Source organism: Helicoverpa zea, chromosome 29 (assembly GCF_022581195.2).
Source record: "Helicoverpa zea isolate HzStark_Cry1AcR chromosome 29, ilHelZeax1.1, whole genome shotgun sequence".
In the NCBI taxonomy this organism is placed as follows: domain Eukaryota; kingdom Metazoa; phylum Arthropoda; class Insecta; order Lepidoptera; family Noctuidae; genus Helicoverpa; species Helicoverpa zea.
In genome coordinates, this window is record NC_061480.1 from 5,430,827 (window position 1) to 5,451,012 (window position 20,186).

The following is a 20,186-nucleotide window of genomic DNA, read 5'->3' on the forward strand; positions in this document are numbered from 1 at the left end:
AATGACAACGTTATAATAAGCATTGGCTTGTGCTTATAAATACGACAGATCGATATTTTGGATTGGCTCCGTAACTCGGTCAAAGTATTTTAATTCTATTCCTAGATAGAAATAAAATGTCGGTTTTATTTATCCAAGTTTGTCCATAGAGGGGTTATGAGTTTACCTATATGTGAGTAGAATACCATAAAGGTCTCTGTACACAGCGGGCGCGGCGCGGCGGGACGGGACGGCGACGCGACACTGAGCAGTTGTAATGTACTAGATATTACGGACGACGCCACACAGAAGCCGTCCCGCTCGACGCGACGCGACGCGACGATCTAGTACATTGTGTCACGTCGCCGTCCCGTCCCGCCGCGCCGCGCCCGCTGTCTGCAGAGACCTTAAGAGCACACTACAAGCTTTTAGTCGGCCGATAGTTTGTTTGGGTTCATAAATCAGTATGAAGACGAATGGTAGTACGCACATTACAAAGATCAGGTATTTAGCCGGTATTAGACCGACTGAAAACTTTGATTGGAATCCAGATTTTCTTTAAATATTTTTTTTCGTCATGCATCGGGTTAAAAGGTAGTTTGCCTACTGTTTTGTCTGCAATGTGTTGGATTTCTAAAGAGGAGCTCGTGGCTAAGTTACAGCCACGTGAGTCGATCGACTATAAGGCGCGGCTCCACCGCAGTGCACGCTGTGCACGGACACGCGGCGCATTTTAGCTGCGTGTATTCATTTGTTTGACAACGTGGGTCTACGTTTCCACTGAAGTACACGAATATAACCCACGACTATGTATAGCGTGGCACGGCGCACGGGTAGACCCACGCTGACATCGTTGAGCTATGTAACCGCCTATTCGAGCAAGCCACGCGTGTATCAATGACGTCAATTCATGCGTAGCCTCTCCGTGGGTTGCAGTGGACACAACCACATACATTTTCTTACAAAGCGAAGCTTAATACACGTGCGTAGCCTCTCCGTGCACCGCGGTGGAGCCGCGCCTTAAGGTTTAGCAACGCTTTGCACGATCGGCCTGTTCTGAGGATGGGTCACCATCTTATCATGACGAGTTCCTCTGTGTTTCGGAAGACACCTTAAATTAGCGGGTCCCAGCTGTCATTTGAACATCTTTGGCAATCGTTTCAGGTAGTCAGAAACCCGAAAGTTTAACAACCAGTCTTACCAAGGAGTATCGGGTAACTAGGTTGAGGAGATCAAATAGGCAGTCGCTTCTTAGGCACACTGGTACTCAGCTGCATCCGATTAGACTGGAAGCCGACCCCAACATAGTTGGGAAAAGACTAGGCAGATGATGATTTAACACAAAATATTCCGCTATCCACTGCAGTATTTGTTTTATGAACGCAAATACACATAATGAGTGATCCGTCAATGTATGTCAATATGTCAGCCATGTTTGTTATAGAGGGTGTTCTGTACATGTATGTTATATAGGCTGTTATGAATTTGAAATTGTGGATGCTGATAAATGAGTGGAATTTATGCAGTGAAATAATATTTTTATTTGTTTGTTTGATTATTTCAGTTTTTTGTTAAAAAACAAAGTAATTTGGAACGATAGCTTTTCCCAGCGATTTTTGCGAAGGAACTTCTTCCCGCTCCCGCATAAAAATTAACCTATGTACCTGGTATGTTTTAGTGATAAATATATTTACATGGAGGCTTTACTGTATATCAAGATATGTCGAGTAATAGTAGGTACTAAATGGATGTTCATTTATCACAATTGCAAACATAAAAATTGTGCCCTCTTGAACGTGAAATCTTAGTATCTACAGAAAGAAACAAGCAACAAGTCAAAGCACTACATAATTTAGGGAACTTCAAACAATTTGCTATTAACTATTCCAATTAAAAAAAAAGCATTTACTACTACTACCAGCAAAACAAATTCACCTGCATCCAAAATACAGCAGCCTGTATATAAATCCACGAGCACCCTGTGTACAAAATGCACACCATTTATTTAGGCCACCCCTCACATTGACACAGAGTTATATATTACCAGAGTGTGCAAAACGGTTGCTTTAGTCAATATGTCACAGAGTACTAAATTGGAGTGTCACAACTGTTTTAAAAAATGTATGTGTATTGTTTACTTATTTATGGAATATTATCCGACTGTGCCAAAGGGAGGGTTGTGTTTTTTGAGTGTATCTATGTATTTTTAACTGTCTAGTATTTTTTTGACTACGTTGGGGTTAGCTTCTAATCTAAACCCAACATATTTGGTGAAAGGCTACACAGATGATGGATAAATAAATGAATTTGAATTTAGATTCCAATTTTTCTAAAAGCAGCTGATTTTCGGGTGCATTTTATGGAACGACTGCCTAACTGACCCCTCAACCCAGTGGGCTACACGATACCCCTTGGATAAACTGGTTGTCAAAAAATCGTTTTTTTTTTCAATGAGAAGGTACCTAATAATATTATTTATTTACATATTTACAATACATATGAAAACAATCATAGTAAAACGAAAAAAAACCACAATAACTAAAGCGCGTCAAAAAATTCATCCCCATCGCTGTCGACTGGGAGCGTACCCAAGAGGCTGGCAGCATTACCTCGTTGGATGGCCATGCTGATCCTTGGTACGAGGTAATAGCCAGCCTTTTTTTGTTTTACTAGGATATTTTTTCATATGTATAGTAAATATGTAAAATCTGAATGAATTCTAAAACCGCGAGAAAACGGCTAGTTTAAAATAACTACCGAAGCTTTTACTCTGCCTTACCTTTCAGGTAAAAGTCGTGAACATATTTTCACGCAAATGCTTCACTAATAAGATTTCCTATACTCAGGAACGGTAACCCTATTTCCTTCTTTCGGTTACAGGCAATTGCCAATCGATTTTCTGCTCAATCGCATAAGAAATAAGGTTTAGTTTACAAGATTAACTTGGAACGATTTGTTGGTACATGACTTTTTATAAAAAAAATATGGGACACTCGGTTTTGCTGCAGGTTTTACCCGCGTCCTATAAGAACTACTTAATACGCTCTATTTTATGACAATATCCTTATTAAATTTCACCTCAATTGGGACAGTCTTATTTCCATAAAAACGTAGATATTATCAAAGTCGCTTTTAAGTGACACTAATACAAAATTATTGGGTGGAAGGTTATTTGACACGCAAAAACTACTGAATGGATTTTGATGAAACTTGACACATTATTTAGTTTATAAAAAAGTAGCCTATATTTCCATTTTTAGAATCTAATCTGACAAGCCCCTATCTAAGTCTATCTGACGAATCTAAATTGGTTAAGTCGTTTTGGAAATACGGAGCAACTACTTTTAAGGCTTCAATTTCTCAAAAAAAAAAACATGTTTAGCTTAAACATGTTTTTTTACTTACTGTATTTTTTTACTCTACATACGCTTTTACGAAAAGTCCGTTACTATTTCAAAAGTATGTAGAAGTCGCTAGAGTAGTGTTTGCTTACGTGATTGGATTTTTGAGTGATTTAGTTTCGATTTCAATTTTGTGCAAATGTTTCAGTATTTTTGAAATTCAATTTCAGTGCATGTTATCCTTCCCCGTGTCGTGTGAGAGGAGGCCTGTGCCTAGCGGTGGGACGATAAAAAGGCTGTAACAGTAACAGCTAACATGTTAGGTATATCAACCATAACTAATATGATATACTTTTTAATACATTATGGAATACTAGCTGTTTCCCACAGCTCCACTCGCATCCCGAGGGCCTTTTTTTTTCGCCGGTCTAAGTAGCGTGGCGATCTCAGTGGCGTGCACTTGGAGAGGCCTATGTCCAGCAGTGGACTGCGATAGGCTGATGATGATGATGATGATGATGATGAAGAAGTAGCCTTTCACAATATTTAGGCTATGGTCTAATGTGTAAGAATTGGTCCAGTGTTTCCTGATATTAGCGCGTTCAAACAAACAAATAACTTTTTACATAATCTTAATAATGAAATTAATATACATTTATACTATGCAACTCACTTATTACCTACTACGTACACTTACTATAAATATTCAAAAAAATCGCAATAAACAAATTCTTTGATTTTCAAATATCAGCATAATTAAAATACGCACCGGAATAAAATATAGCATATGTTCGGGAAGAGTGCAGCTTACTAAAAGTTAAAAGTGAAATGTGTTTTCTAATCGGTTCGGTAATTTCTGATCATTTTACGAACAAACCAACAAAAAAATGTTTCCATTTCATTAGTACATACTGTATATAGACAAAACATACCAAAGAAAAATACACATTATAATCGGACCTAAATATTCTATCACCAAGTTCGAAGCGACTGCTTAGTGTCCGTTCAGACAGACCGGCTCGCATTTTTCTTTTCACACACACCGGAATCGGCTCCGATCGGCTGAAAGAGCATGCAATCGGAGCCAAACGTTTGCAAGACCGAAATAAGTACGCGATCGGAGCCGGTCGGCTCCTCTTATTATTTCACACCGAGCGCCTTCGAGCATTCGTAATGACAAAAGCAGTGCATATGAAACAATAAACCTTACTACAAATACTAAGTACTCGATTTTCAACGTATTAAGAATTTGCTCTCTTCTCCGAGCCGGTCTGTCTGAACCGACCCTTATTTCAATAGCACAAAAACAATAGACTATTTTCTTACACAATGACTCTCAAAGCGTTCGACGTTCTTCGACAAATATTTAGACGGCCTACATAGAATTTTCTCCGAGTTACCGAACGTTATAGATCGAGAGCTAGAGACTGCCAGACTTACGTTATTTCGTAAAGGCTGTAACTTTGTGTGTGCATCTACCTTACAGTGGGTATAAACGATAGACTACTACGATTTACTATATTAAAGAGTCATATGACAGCAATTGTTGATTTCGTACTGGAGAAAAGACAGAACATCAATGAATGTGTTGTATATATCTTTTCTCTTCAAAAGTGGTCTGTTATTCTTTCATGCAAAAACGGCATAACCGATTTGGTTGCATGTAGCTAAGTGATACCCTGGATTAACACATAGGCTACTTTTTATTAACACGCCAAGCGGGCGAAGCCGCGAGCAGAAGCTAGTCTTTTATATAAAGGAGGATATGTCTGTCAAAAAAATAATGTTGAATCAGAAAAAGTATTTTATATTTTCCAAAGCCACCGTCACTCAAAATTCGTAGTTGTCTACCCCAACCCACTGTAAGGTAGATGCGCACAGGGCTGCAGATTGTTCGGGGCTGTGGGATTGTTCGAAAGAGTTACCGCGGCCCTGGTACATAAAAGCCTACGACGGAACACGACGGTTTTTAGTCAGTAAGAGTCTCGACACTCCCTCACCGCTGCTAACCCTCAAGGTAGATGCACACACAAAATGTCACCCTTTAGAAAATAACGCGGGTCTGGCAGTCGCTGGCTACTGGGCTACAAGTTTCCGAACGTACAAATCGTCTGTTTATCTACTAGTTTGTTGCCATGGCAACGGGCTGGTTTTGAATTAGGTCAGGAGCTAAGGTGCTCGTGGTCAAGTAGTATTCGTGAAATATAACTTTGCAATTCTAAATGGCTACCTATTGAATTGCCAAGGTATTTGGCGAAAATTGTAATAATCTGATAAAAAGCTAAGCAAAGGTTGATCCATAGATGGGTGACCATTAATATCATAGCGAGTTCCTCCGTGTTTGTAAAGGCTCTTTAGATTCATTTCAGCATTTCGGCAGGCTGTCATTTGAACATCTTTAACAGCCATCTAACCGAAGCTACAAAGTTGGACAACCAGCCTTAACCAAGGGGTATTGGGTTGCCATGGTAGCTGGGTTGAGGACATCAGATAGGCATTCGCTCTGTTAAATACCAACGGACTTGACAAAAGACAGACATCGACGTAGTTAAGACAGTAAGAAAGATAACAAGAGATTGAACGACAAATAAAGAATTCTTATTATTTTCTGTGTTTATTTCTTTCTGGTTTTCTAGAACGAAGCACTAAAGAGATAAATATGTTTGTTTGCTTGAACGCGCTAATCTCAGGAACTACTGGTCCGATTTGAAAAATTCTTTCAGTGTTAGATAGTCCCTTTATCGAGGAAGGCTATACTTTTTATCTGGGTTCCCACGGGATGCGGGTGAAACCGCTGGCAGAAGCTAGTATGCCTTGGCATAACCAACATACATTCACTAGTAAAAATTCTAACCTCCATATTTTAATCCCCAGGTGCCTCCAATCGACTACCTACGGCAGGTGACCCTCGACCTTGGCGGAGAAGGTGTCCTCGGCTCGGTGAATGAGCGCCACATGATACGGAGAACCCCTCCGACTCACACCGCATCCAGGAGTTCAGTCAGAGCTCTGATTAGGAGGTTTAACGCTGTAAGTATGTTTTTGTAACTTATTTATCCATTTAATTCGGGTATCAAAACCCATATGAATATAGCACCCATCATCCTCCGAGCCTTTTCCCAACTATGTTGAGGTTGGCTTCCAGTCTAACCGGATTCAGCTGAGTGTACCATATGAATATAGACAACACTAGGTATATTTACATTAACCGATTTCAAAATAGGAGGTGATTTTGTTGGCGTCTTTAGAAGCCTTACTAATATTTTAACTAGCTTCTGCCTGCGATTTCAGAGGAAACTTCCCACATATAGTGAGAAAGAAGCCCAGTTTCATTTAAATACATTTGACTGTTTATGCTTGAAAATGTAGCAAACCATACTTAATACAAACATGAGACTCTTTCACTCAAAAATACTGAATAAAACTCAATGAAACTTGACAATAATATGTGCAGACCATGTCCCACCTCATCGCATGCCCACTGTGCCCTGAAACTTGCTCGCGGGAGGACCTAATGAGCGCATCCGGCCGTGCTCTCGCTGTGGGCTATATTGGGCTGACAAACTGTAGTCTCACTGTTAGACATGTCATCGACACGAAAGAAGAAAAAGAATAATATGACTTCGTTATCACATTAACATACGTACATTGACAGACTACGGGTCAATTCCCACTGAAAGAGCAGCGGCCGGCAGCGGCCGTAAGAGCACGGACAATGTAAGAGCGCGGCGCGGCGCGGCCCAGCGCGGCGCCCGCCGCGCGGCCCGCTGCGCTCGCGCTCAATCACTTGCATTTACGGCCGCTGCCGGCCGCTGCTCTTTCAGTAGGGATTGATCCTACTTTTATCCGGGTCTGTAAAGTTCCCTTGAGAAGCTGTTAAAACTTCTGGCAGAAGCTAGTATTATTATAATTTACCTACTTACTAATATAGATTAAACATTAACTTTGAAACATACACAACATATAACGTCATGTTAAGTTAGCCTAACTTAAGTTTTCCTAGAACTAGGCTACATTGCCTAAAGCGATAACCACTAGCCAATATTTCTAACTAGGGTAGAATATTAGTCACTTAAACAGGCGCCAAGAATATAGCGTTACTATGGTTCTTAGGCAAAAATTCACTGACAACATAAACCTGAGTTTTTTTTAAGCAACTGTTAACTTTGAAAATTCAAAGTTAAAATTCAATAAAACAGTTGACTTAAGAAAAATTGTTCATGTTTTTCTGAACTTGGGTTTTTGGAAGATTCGTTTTTACGCGTGATTTGAGTCATAAATAGCTCATATAGATATAGTAAAAGGGTATTTTGGCTAGGCTAAAATAAATGATCGAGTATTTTTTTACTAAGGCAATATTATAAGAAAAAAAATTCACCCACCCCCCACAGTAATTACTTATGCGTAAGTACGTTATTCTAATGTCACGTTCACAAAAAGCAACGTTCAGTATTTCAGTAGCTTTTGCGTGACACAGAATCAAAAATCCAAACTTTAACGTTTATATTAATACTTAAACATAAATTTAACATCAAAATAAATATCCAAAATTATACCAAAAATAAATACATTTTCACTAAACGAACAAGCCATCGATGCAAATTACACTGCACGTACTAATGAAAAAACCGAATTTCCCTAAGTGGGGGGATGGACGGAAAAATAATCTAATTACTGGGTCAATTATCGTGGCCTGAAGTGTAACATGCCCCTCGTGACGTCTGGCACGCCAGTGTAATAGTGATGTGGTTAATATGTGTATGATTTATCGATGAATTTGTATTTTCGTTAAAAAGTTGTTAATTTTTTTCGAAGATTTTTTCTTTCACACAATAAAGACTGGATATTTGGCACTCATTATAATGTAGGCAGAGGTTAATTTATTGTGTTGATAAGGCAATCAGTGTAAATATCGGTAAAATGGTAGGTTTGTGAGTACATACTTTTCCCCGCGGTGTTAATACCCAGATAAACGCTACCTTATCCGAAATCGGAGTTCAGGTTTCCACGGTAAAATGACTGAAACTAATTGGGTGAAATTTTCTACAAGGATAGATGAGACTAGAAAAAAAACGTAACATAGCAATAAAATAATGTAAAATGGAAGGTGAAACCACACAAAAAGAACAATCTGAAAATATCCATAAGAAAAAATCTTTCAAAACATTGCTCAAAAAGCCAATATACGAAGTCCAATAATAACATAAAGCCGATAACTTTACAAAGAATAACAAGTTAAAGTACACAATGGACTAACTTAACATAATTATATCGGATTCAACCACGGAGACTATAATCACTAGCGGAGGTGCCATAACGGAAAATCTCCTAAGAAAATAGCACGTGTGGCCTAGTGGGTAAAGAACCAACCTTTCAAGTATACGAGGGTTCGATTCCAGGTCAGGCAAGTATCAATGCAACTTTTCTAAGTTTGTATGTACTTTCTAAGTATATCTTGGACACCAATGACTGTGTTTCGGATGGCACGTTAAACTGTAGGTCCCGGCTGTCATTGAACATCCCTGCCAGTCGTTACGGGTAGTCAGAATCCGGCGAGACTGGAAGCCGACCCCAACATAGTTGGGAAAAGGCTCGGGAGATAATGATGACCAAAAATCGTTGATAGTTGTCTCAAAGAACCTGAACGCCTTGTTATTTCAATCATAACTAATAGTTTTTTCATGAATATGACCTAGAAGAAGGCCTGACCTACCTGCATTATAGCATCTCCGCTCATCTTTCCTTACTCCGTGCATTTAACTTAAACTTCAAGTTAAAATTCAATTGAGACGTCCATTGTTCAAATGTGACTTATATTTTTGTTCTTCAATAATAGACTTAATTCTCTTTCAGTTAAGGTAGGAATTTCAATGGCGAGTTCACAACTTTTATTGAATTTTCTTTGAAGGAATTTAATTGATTTGTATGTAGGTGGTTTATGAGTGAAGCGAGTAAGTTAATTCTAAGAATTCAGTAACAGTTTTTAAAATAATTTAGGCTTTCAGAGGTTGGTTACGTAATAATAATAATGTAGTCTAGACCGATTTTATCAGCCATCGTAGGAAAACTAAGGTACCTGGTATTCTCTCTAAGTAGATCAGCCAGCTGCACAGGACATAATAGTGCATAAACATTTGCTTGGCACAGGTGCAGTCACTATTCCTTCACTCTCATAGCCCGATGGGATGACAATCCGACACCACCGGAGAGAGATCGATAAAAAGTTTATAACGATGACAATTTTATCGATAGATGACATATTTACACGGTCACATCACTAGTCAGTCTACTCATCATTATTTATAGTAACTTTGAGTAATTAACTCACATGTACTTATTGTCGTTAATTATTTTATCGTTTCAATATACCTAAGTACAGTGGACACTTACCGTCGTACCACAAAAACTTTTAAACATCTGTTGAACACTTGTCTAAAAAAATTGAAATTATTACGGTGCAATAAGGTCCGTTTTGCAGCCAGTTTTTTAGACAAGTGTTCAACAGATGTTTAAGTTTTTGTAGTAATCCGATTATCCGACAAACGTTTTACAAGAGTTCTCTCTAGTTCTTCAAATCTTACAGACAGACATGTGTTGCTGGGGAGTTTGTTGCGCCACTTCTTCTTCCCAGCAATAACACATAGGAAGTGGTGAAGGGTGGGCGTTTTAAGGACTGTCTTTTGTTTTGGCGTACGAAAATGATGAGTTTAATAAACGTTTTGTTTGAGTTTAAAGTGTAATAATACAGACAAAATAAGAACCTATAGGTATTCATATTATATAGACATAGTACACCAAAAACTACCTGCAATACAGTTATTTCCTTTTATCTCAATCCATCTAAAGGTTGTCTGCAAGAGTTCACTTTTAGCGATAAGACCGCCCATTGTGTCACCGACTTTAAAATCTTTAGGTTAGTTTTATGTTGTTGTTTTTTAATTGGTGTACATAATAAAGAGTATATCTATCTATCTATCTCTTTATTTGAAAAACAGTAAAAACCGGGTTCGGCTTAAATTCGTGGTTGTCTATCATCAGCTTAAAAAGGTCACACAATTTACTAAAACAAGGCAAAAATCTCTGGTATTCTATTCGCTGGAGTATCACAAAATATGTAAATACCTAGCGCTAATATTAACTACGCATATAGTCTCTCTTTCATAAAGTAAAACTGCTCTTGAAATGGTGTGGGGTGACAATGTTGTTGTAGCAAATTGGGGACTGTCTTTTTTTTCAAAATTATTCTACAGTTATATTAAGTAAATATGTATGTTTTTTTGTTTGATAGAATGCACTAACCATACTAGCTCGTGGATGAATAACAGCCGCATTACTCGATCTATTATAAGACCTGTAATAGCAAAACTTTGCCTAATATTAAGCAACAGGCCCGTGAATAGCTGACCATCTCACGGCGTCATGGCGAGTTCCTCTGTGTTTTGGAAGACACTTTAAATTGGTGGATCCCGGCTGTCATTCGAACATCTTTATTTAAGAATTTTTGTACACTATAAAAAAAACAACAGGAAAGAAGAAAAGAGTAATCGTTGTGGGTATTCAAAAACCAGAAAGTCTGACAGTCTTACCTACCATACCATGGGGTATCAACCCGATACTACCCCTCGGTAACTAGGTCCAGGTAACTTTGTTGAAGACGCTCCATGTAAAACACTGGTACTTTCTAGTATTTTTAAAGGAAAAGATCGATAAAAAGTGCTCTCTCTTTTAGCCGTTTTAAAATATCTCATTGCAAACTTTTAAATAAATACAGTTCTCATCTTTCTGAAGTACTCGATAATCCGAGAAACGTTTTAAATAAGCGCGGAATTTTCTAGAAATAATCTGAAGGTCAAGGTTAAGGGCGTTTAACTTTTTGGAGTATCAGGTTTAATACGGGATAAGTTTAATGTTTTTGTATCGAAGATAAGTAGAATTTGTTTTGGGATTTTATAGGAATTACGTGAATAATTTATGAACTCGCTGTTCATCGTGGTTCTACCAATGGCCCGTGGGGACTACTTCCCGTAACTGGATAAAAATGAGTCTATAGCCTTCCTCAATACAGAAAAAGTTTTTCAAATTGAGGCAGTTATTCTTGTAATTAGCGCGGTCAAACAAACAAAATGAAAATCGATTCAGCCTAGTGCCGCACAACACACTGCGGTGCGAACAACTGCACTTCCCAATAGGTCAAAATGAGAACCTTCTTTTTTAATTTGGTTGAAAATTCTTCAGCTTCATAATGTTTAGACTTATTTTTTATTCCATTTATCCGATAAAAATAAACCTACTTATAAAGATTTCAACTTGTTTGACCATGACTGGCGTGCAAAAAATGTACTTAGAAAAAAGGGCACTCCCAAAAAATTGCCATATCATGGTCACCCTACACCAAGGGTAGGCTTATTCCGGTCCCGTGTTTCAATACTGATTATCATCCCTCTCTACATAATTTAAACGTACCAGGTTTCACTGCGAAATACCCGCTGTAAAAGAGGTACTGTTTAATTGTTAAAATAAGGATCATGGGCTGTTTTCGGTAAATTATTTTGTTTTAGATACATAGGTTTAGAGGTCACGGTTAAATATCTGCGGGTTGTTTGCGCGAGTTATCGCGGCTCTGGTACGCAAAAGGCCTACGACGGAACACGACGGTTTTTAGTCAGTAAGAGTCTGACACAAGCGCGGATCCAGGGGGTAGGTCACAAGGTCATGACCCCCCCCTGGACCAGGTCCAGGACCTAGGTGGACCACTAATTGAAATAGTTAAACACGATGTTTTATGTTTTTGTTCCATTAGGTACCTACTTATACTAAATGTAGGTAAGTATAAGAATTTTTTTATTCCGAGTGAATAGGTATTTAGATTGACAGAGGTAGAGTAGTTTTGCTGAAGAATTCCTGCTCGCAGCGCTCGCTCTCTATTCTTTATCCGTACCCAAAAGGGAAAAAACGGGACCCTGTTACTAAGAATCCTCTTCCGCTGTCCGGGTTGTCTACATGCTGTATCTCATGAACTCTTACCTATAGTAAGACGATTTATTGAAATTTTCAGAGAAAATGTTGCAGCAACAAAAAAACATACAAATTATGCGCCCTTTTCTGCGTACACAATACTTTTCAAAAGTTTAGTTTAGTCTTCGACCAGGGGCCCGATTCTCCTAAGTTAATAATGTCAAAATCGAATAGAAATCGAATCGCAATATGATCGCAATAGCAGTTTTAACCATACCGGGCATTCTGCTACTAATAAAAGACCAATCGTATTCGATTGACATTTGATTGGTGTGCGATTGGTCTGCTATTTTGGTGATTTTGGTCTATCTATACGGTAGTTTGCTGTACAATCATTTTGCAATCGTAAATCATTTGCAGACAAAATGATTCATTATTGAATGACAGAAAAGGATGAAAACGTTTATTTCTAAGAAAAAATAGCGGAATGCCACATACGCTTCAATCGTAATCGAGTCGGGATTGGATCTCAGTCGATTCGAGTCGAACGTGAAATTAGGAGAATCGGTGCCCAGAATGCCCGATATGGTTAAAACTGCTATTGCGATCATATTACGATTAGATTTCTATTCGATTTTGACATTATTAACTTAGGAGAATCGGGCCCCTGAAAATATTCTCGCGCTTGCTTCGATCGCGCTTTCTTGTATTTGTGCTGTGTAGGTGCTTTTTACATAGCAAGAAAGCGCTTTCATCTACTTTTAGTCCTCGAACTGAATAAAAATTTTCGCGCTCTCGTTGCTCGCGCTTTTTTTCATTTAGCAACTATAATTGTGTTACAAGAAATTGCGTTCGCTCGGCTCGGGCCGTTTTCTACATAAAAACACTTTTTTAAATCTTAGTCCTTGACCTGAATAAAAATTTTCGCGCTCGCTTCACTCGCGCTTTTTTGTTTTTCGCGTGTATATAATATAAATACAAGAAATTGCGCTCACTCTGCAAGGGCCATTTTCTACATGAAAACACTTTCCTTAACTTTCGAAAAAAAATTCGCGCTCGCTGCGCTCGCGCTTTTTCTATTTCTACTCTGTCTAGTTTTTATATTACATTAAGGATACGCTATACCTAATATTATTTATATAAAACCAAATGTCGGCAAGTTTAGCTTTATAATTTATATTTATAAGTAATAATTTTGTGACTTGATCACGACTGTGTGACCCCCCCCTGGCGCCGAAGCTGGATCCGCCCTTGGTCTGAAACTCCCTCACCGCTGCTAACCCACAGCGGGAGCGAGTCATTTGATGATTTTTGACGTCGTTAAAGGTCACGGTTAAATATTGAATATAGGGTCACGATCATTGGGTCAAGCAAAGCTTGGTGCGGTTGGTCTGTGGATGGGTGACCATCTTGTTATGACGAATTCCTCAGAAAAAGCTCGTTAAATTTGTGGGTCCCATCGGTTCTTGATATTTAGAAAGTCCGTCAATCAGTCTTTTCAAATTGGTTCCCCGGTAACGAGGTTGAATTGGTCAAATACGCAGTCGCTCCATGTAAAACACTGATACTCAATTGCATATGGTTAGACTGAAAGCCGACCCCAACATAGCTGGCTGATAAAAGTTATGTATGTGAAGTATTTGTAGTTCATCAGCACTGTTTTAGCTACCATAGTACAAGCTAATCAACAACACAGCTTTCTTTGGCCCAAACCAATTCCACCTTATTATAACGTGGTTTTAAGAAGTACCCGCTTAAGTAATAGCTTTAGTTCACTGTTTTCGTTCGGGACGGTAATTTAAAGGTGGTACAAAAGCTGGTAATTTTTTTAAACCACGTTTTATAATAAGCTAGATTGTGTGTAAGGTATACCAATTTAGATCGTGGTATATTCTGAATGATACCGTCTCTTTAAACTCTCTCTCTGTTCCCAGGTATCCGCGTGGGTAACAGAACTGGTGCTCTCTCACCCGTCCCTCGAGGATCGGAAGGCGGCGCTCGCGTGTGTCCTGCGAGTAGCGCTCACTTGCTGGAACATCGGCAACTTTAACGGAGCCATGGAGATTGTTGCTGGGTTGAAGTAAGTGCTTAAAAAATATTATTTTCTTTAGATATGCCCTTATTTGGATTAGATACAAACTGCCTCATTGGTCTGGAGGTCGCGTAGTGAAACTGCTATGCTGCTGCCTCGGGATCGACTCTCGGATCGGGCCGAGCCATTGTGGTTTTTGAGAAACGTTAAAAAGCAAACGTTGGAAGATGGTGATTGATACATCGGAGAGTACATAAATATAGGTCTTGCGCCTGACCCCTCTCTAGTCAAATCAACTTGCCTTTTCATAGGTCTATGATTGTTCTTCTTATCGAGTGAGCTGCAGGTTTAATCACCAAACAAAACCTGGTGTCAAAGTTTTTTAAATCCTGACAGCCTCTGATGTGGAATTGTAGCAACAACTACTACTGAGTAGCATTCGGAGACGCTGGCTTTATGTGCCCTGCCAGGCACGAGAACGGACTACGAGAGTGAAGGAATAAGGTGCTTAAACCCAGTATTTCTAATAATAATAATTTACGAACTTTCACTTTTATAATATTAGTAAGATTTGCGGTCTTAATTGTGATTCGTTTGCATACGGTTAAACGAACATTCTGATTCATCATTTTTTTGAGCATTTTTGTCGACAAATCAAAATTAAATCTGCTTGTGTGTGATTTTGAAGATAGTCAAAGAAATTATAAAAACTTTTCAATGTAATATTCAAAATCGTGGTCACGTTAGTGTAAGGGCTAGATTCCACAAATGTTTCTTCTGATTTATCCGCTTTAGCAACAGGAGATAAACACATCTATAGCAAGAAGAAGAATCTCTTAAAGAAGACATCTTCTGGAAACAAGAAGAGAAGTAAGTGCAGTCAGCAGGGGTTTCTTTCGGCCTTCAGCTGTTTATAGACTGTAGGCCGGCGGAAACTACTTGCCGGCTGTACTTCTGTTCAACAGAAGATCAGAAGATGTGGATCATCATCATCAACTGCAGTTTTAATGTATTTTTTTTATAGTGGGTACCTATGTAATTTGTTTCTAAGTTTATTTGTGATATAGTATGAAAACGTATCAGTGAGCCTTCACTTTAGTTTTCAAGATGTATCAAAAGCGCTCTCACAGTAGCATATTTTTTGCTCGGTTTTGCTCGTAAAGTGTTGTCGGTAAGGAAGATGACGCTGGAACCACGTGTCTGTTTTTTAACCGAAAAACCGTACTATACCTTCGCTTACATCTGTTACGTAGTGTAAGGCACTACACAAAAACATTTTTAGGTACCAAACTTGACTTTCGCATTTATAAGAGTAAGGATTAACCTTCTTCTTTTTTATGGGAAATCATCAGATGACGGAGTGTCAGACTCTAACTGACTAAAACCCACCATGTTCCTTCTTAACCCTTTCATGTACCAGGGACACGGTAACTCTTTGAACAATCCCGAATCCCGGACGGATTATCAATCTTAACTGACGTATAACCATCAAAATATAACTGAACTATACATAGACAACTACCCTGCTAACTACCCGCAATAACATTAATAACTAACTAGATTATTCAACAACTTTGCGAACAATTTGCTTGTTTATAACTGGGCAGGGCCGGATTGGGGATATAACAAGGGTAGCTTAACTTAAGGGGCCTGCATCTAGGATTTATAAGGGCCATTCTGAGTTTTTTATCGTTATTAGAAAGTGTGAGATTTATGGGTAATTTCTAAATTAACGTAGGCTAGTGGTGGCTTTAGGGTTAGGCAAGAACTTACTTATGTAATTTTGAGTAAATGACTGAGTAAAGGTTAAAAAAAACATCTTGAGGAAATGTGGTCAAATGTCTGTTATCGCCAATCCACTTTCATCAAGCTGATTAATTAATGTGGTGTTAGATAACTTGGTGGCTGTTTATTGTTATGCCAAAAAGTAGACTCAAAGCACTTTTTTTAACCGACTTCCCAAAAAGGAGGAGGTTATCAATTCGGCCGGTATGTTTTTTTTTTCTATTTATGTACATCGATTACGCCGAGGTTTATAGACCGATTTACGTGATTCTTTTTTTGTTCGACTCGATATAGCTGCCAGTTGGTCCCATAGTCATCAGGTCAGGATCTGATGATGGAAACCCTGAAAAACCGAGGGCAACCTTCGAAAGTTGTAGGTATACATAGAGTAAAAACTTGACACTCAGGTGTATGCCTGAAAATACTATTCAACAGTGAAGATTTGAAGCTGACCTGATGATGGAGACCAGAGAGGGTCGAGGGAACTCGACAACTGAATATGTAAACTACCTCGTGTTTGGGCTTATATTATTTGTATTGACGAGATCTTTGTAACAGTGAAGGTTTGCAGCTGACCTGATGATGAAGACCATCAGAGAAGGTCGAGGGAACTCGATAACTGAATATGTAAAATACATCGTATTTGAGCTTAAATTATTTGTATTGATGAGAACTTTCTACTTATGCGGATAATGACAGCTATTCGTATCACTGAAAAGCTGCAAATAAAAAACTTTTTTTACAAAAAAATTTAACCGACTTCCAAAAACACTAAAAAGCCAAAAAAAAACTAATTTTAGGTGCATCTGCCTAGAAGTCGGTGGCAAAATTAACTTAAGAACATCCATCAGACATCGACTTCTAGGCTGATGCACCTAAAATTAGTTTTTTTTTCTTTCGTTTACAACAACATTTCTAATCGTTTACAACAACATTACTCCACCTTGAAATTGAATACATCTACAATATACGCACTCGCCGCTAAAACCACAACTGGCCCCAACCTCCCCAAATCCAGCCCTGCATCAAACTATGCGTGAACTACACTGAACCCGCTTCACGCTGTCAGGTCGTCAGCAGGCTCCAGTTACCATGTCACTGTTGTTTATAACTGACAGTGATGGACTGGGAGAACAGATTCAAAATGGCCGATGTTCCATGGAGTGTGTATGTATTTTACATATAACCACTACGCGAAAAAAAATAACTATACTTGCTATGAAAAAACTAGCTTTTGCCAGCGGTTTCACCTGCTATTTCCTGAACATGGATATAAAGTAGCATGTATTAGGCTGTGCTTAACAACAAGTTTCATATACATAACTACTAGCTTCCGCCCGCGACTTTGTCCGCGTTGACGGAGGTTAGCCGCCGTAGTGGTATAACACTATAGGGGCCCAACTTCGCCCAAGTCCGGCCCTGCCCCAAACTATGGAACCCGCTTCATGCTGTCAGGTCGTGAGGAGGCTCCAGTTACCATGTCACTGTTGTCTATGACTGACAGTGATGGACCGGGAGAACAGATTCAAAATGGCGGATAGAATGCCACGGAGTCTGGTTGTAAAACGGGGTATTTTGAGTTTGAAATGTTCTTTGATACTTTACTTATAGCCTAACCTTTTATAAAAGATAAGAAAAAGCCAGCGTCAACAAGCGGTTTCATCTACTATTTCCTGCACATGGGTATAAAGTTTGAAATGATTCTGGGGAGTTTGTTGCGCCACTTCTTCTTCCCAGCAAAAACACATAGGAAGTGGTGAAGGGCGGGCGTTTTGGGGGCTGTCTTTTGTTTTTGACGTTCGAAAAGTGCTGATTTGTCAGCTTATTTGAATAAACTTTTTTGAGTTTGAGTTGATTGGAGGTTGGGCGCCGTAATAGTAACTCGCTTCATGCTGTCAGGTCGTGAGGAGGCTCCAGATACTATGTCACTGTTGTCTATAACTGACAGTGATGACAGACACAGATTCAAAATGGCGGATAGAATGTCATGGAGTTGGGTTTGAAACAGATTTTAGGATAGTGATCTAATAGATGCGTGTGTTCGGAAAATTCTAAAAGCACTGGTACTCAGCTGAATCCGCTTAGACTGGAAGCCGACCCCAACATAGTTGGGAAAAAGGCTCGGAGGATGATGATTTTCGGAAAATTCTAGAAGATTAGCTATTAAATTGTTATTTCGTCTACGTTACTTACTATCTACATTTACTTCTTTCTACATAGGTATACTAATGTTATATAGCTGAAGAGGTGTTAGCTAGCTAATCTCAGAAACTATTGGTAGAATCTGAAAAAATCTTTCAGTGTCACATAACCTATTTACAGAGGAAGGCTTTAAGCTCCTTCCAACCGGTTGTGCGAAGCAGTTTCCAAAGTACACGGGCAAAACCGCCTTTCGGAAGCTTCTGTTGTTGTTAAACAGTTTAAGAAATGACTTTAGATAAAGCGATTGGATAACTACACGCTGTTATATTAAAAATGAATGAAGCCTAGACGTTGAAATATTTTTTCCATCACCACATTAAAAACACGGACATTTGACAACACCAAAAACGAGTTCAAACATTAAATTTTGACAACAGCCAAAAACCGACCTCCATAGCAAATCCCATCAAACGAGAAACATGAAAAATGCTTTTATTTTATCCCAAAAATACATGATACAAGGCTTACATTTCAGACAGACGGATTTACAAATAATTACGATTAATGAGCCTTCCTGTTACCAACCCGCGGTTAAATATAATTATTATTATAAAACCGACAAAACTCGTGGTGGCCTAGTGGGTAAAGAACCAACCTCTCAAGTATGAGTGCGTGGGTTCTAGGTCAGGCACAAAAGTCGTAGTGGCCTAGTGGGTAAAGAACCAACCTCTCAAGTATGAGTGCGTGGATCCCAGGTCAGGCAAGTACCAATGCAACTTTTCTAAGTCTGTATGTACTTTCTAAGTATATGTATCTTGGATACCAATGACTGTGTTTCAGATGGCACGTTAAACTGTAGGTTCCGGCTGCCATTGAACATCCTTAGCAGTCGTTATGGGTAGTCAGAAGCCAGTAAGTTTGACACCAGTCTTACCAAGGGGTATCGGGTTGCCTGGGTTGCTGGGTTGAGGAGGTCAGATAGGCAGTCGCTCCTTGTAAAGCGTTGGTATTCAGCTGCATCAGGTTAGACTGGAAGCCGACCCCAACATAGTTGGGAAAAGGCTCGGGAGATGATAATGAGCCCTGTTGCCAACCGCCGCGCCGGTTTTTTTTTTTTTAACGACGTCAAAAATCATCATCATCCCGCTGTGGGTTAGCAGCGGTGAGGGAGTGTCAGACTCTTACTGACTAAAAACCGTCGTGTTCCGTCATAGGCCTTTTATGTACCAGGGCCGCGGTATCTCTTTCGAACAACCCGCAGCCCCGGAAATGCTGGGACCTTATAAGTTGTTATAGTTGTAAGAGAGCAATGTGCGCTGCAAACGTTTAAGTCGGCCGATAGTTTGTTTATATTATGCTCATAAATCAGTATGAAAATAAATGGTATAAACACGTAACAACGATTAGGTATTTGTCCGATATCTGACCGACTAAAAACTTTGATTAAATTCACCACTGAAAAGTCTGCAATGTCGGGGGTTAAACGTAATTATTATTGTTTAACCATCAACTGTTGGTTTTGTGGTGGCGGCTTTAACCTGTGGTGGGTTTTAATGAATTCAAAAAACACGGTTAAATTGTTTATTTAACTGTTGGCTGTATTTTAAATTGCATAGTGAATTAATTTTTTTTTTTTTTTTTTATTCTTTATTTAAGGACTTTTATACTACATGTATATGTCAGCCCGATTAGTCTTATATAAAACACCAACAGCAATAACTTATTACGAAAAAAGTCTTAACAAATGGTAAGCCCCTTCACTATTGGGGTTTGATAGTACAACATTTATAGATCCAACTTGTAGTTTATCTAATTCTAATATGTCAAACAATGCATCTCTCTCTGACTGAAATTTAACACATTCCATCAACAAGTGATACACATCATCTATTTGTCCACATGTGTCGCATTTTGGGGATGGTACTTTTTTCATTAAATAAGCAAACTTGTTC

General features: G+C 38.9%; 1 protein-coding gene across 1 annotated transcript in view; it reads left to right on the plus strand.

Annotated features, from left to right (window-relative positions):
• LOC124644223 (1-phosphatidylinositol 4,5-bisphosphate phosphodiesterase epsilon-1-like) overlaps positions 1-20,186 on the plus strand; it is a 94,365-nt gene that overhangs the window by 12,203 nt on the left and 61,976 nt on the right. The window contains 2 exon segments of the mRNA XM_047183474.1: positions 6,195-6,350; positions 14,210-14,355. Of these exon segments, the coding sequence (XP_047039430.1) occupies positions 6,195-6,350; positions 14,210-14,355 (302 nt within the window).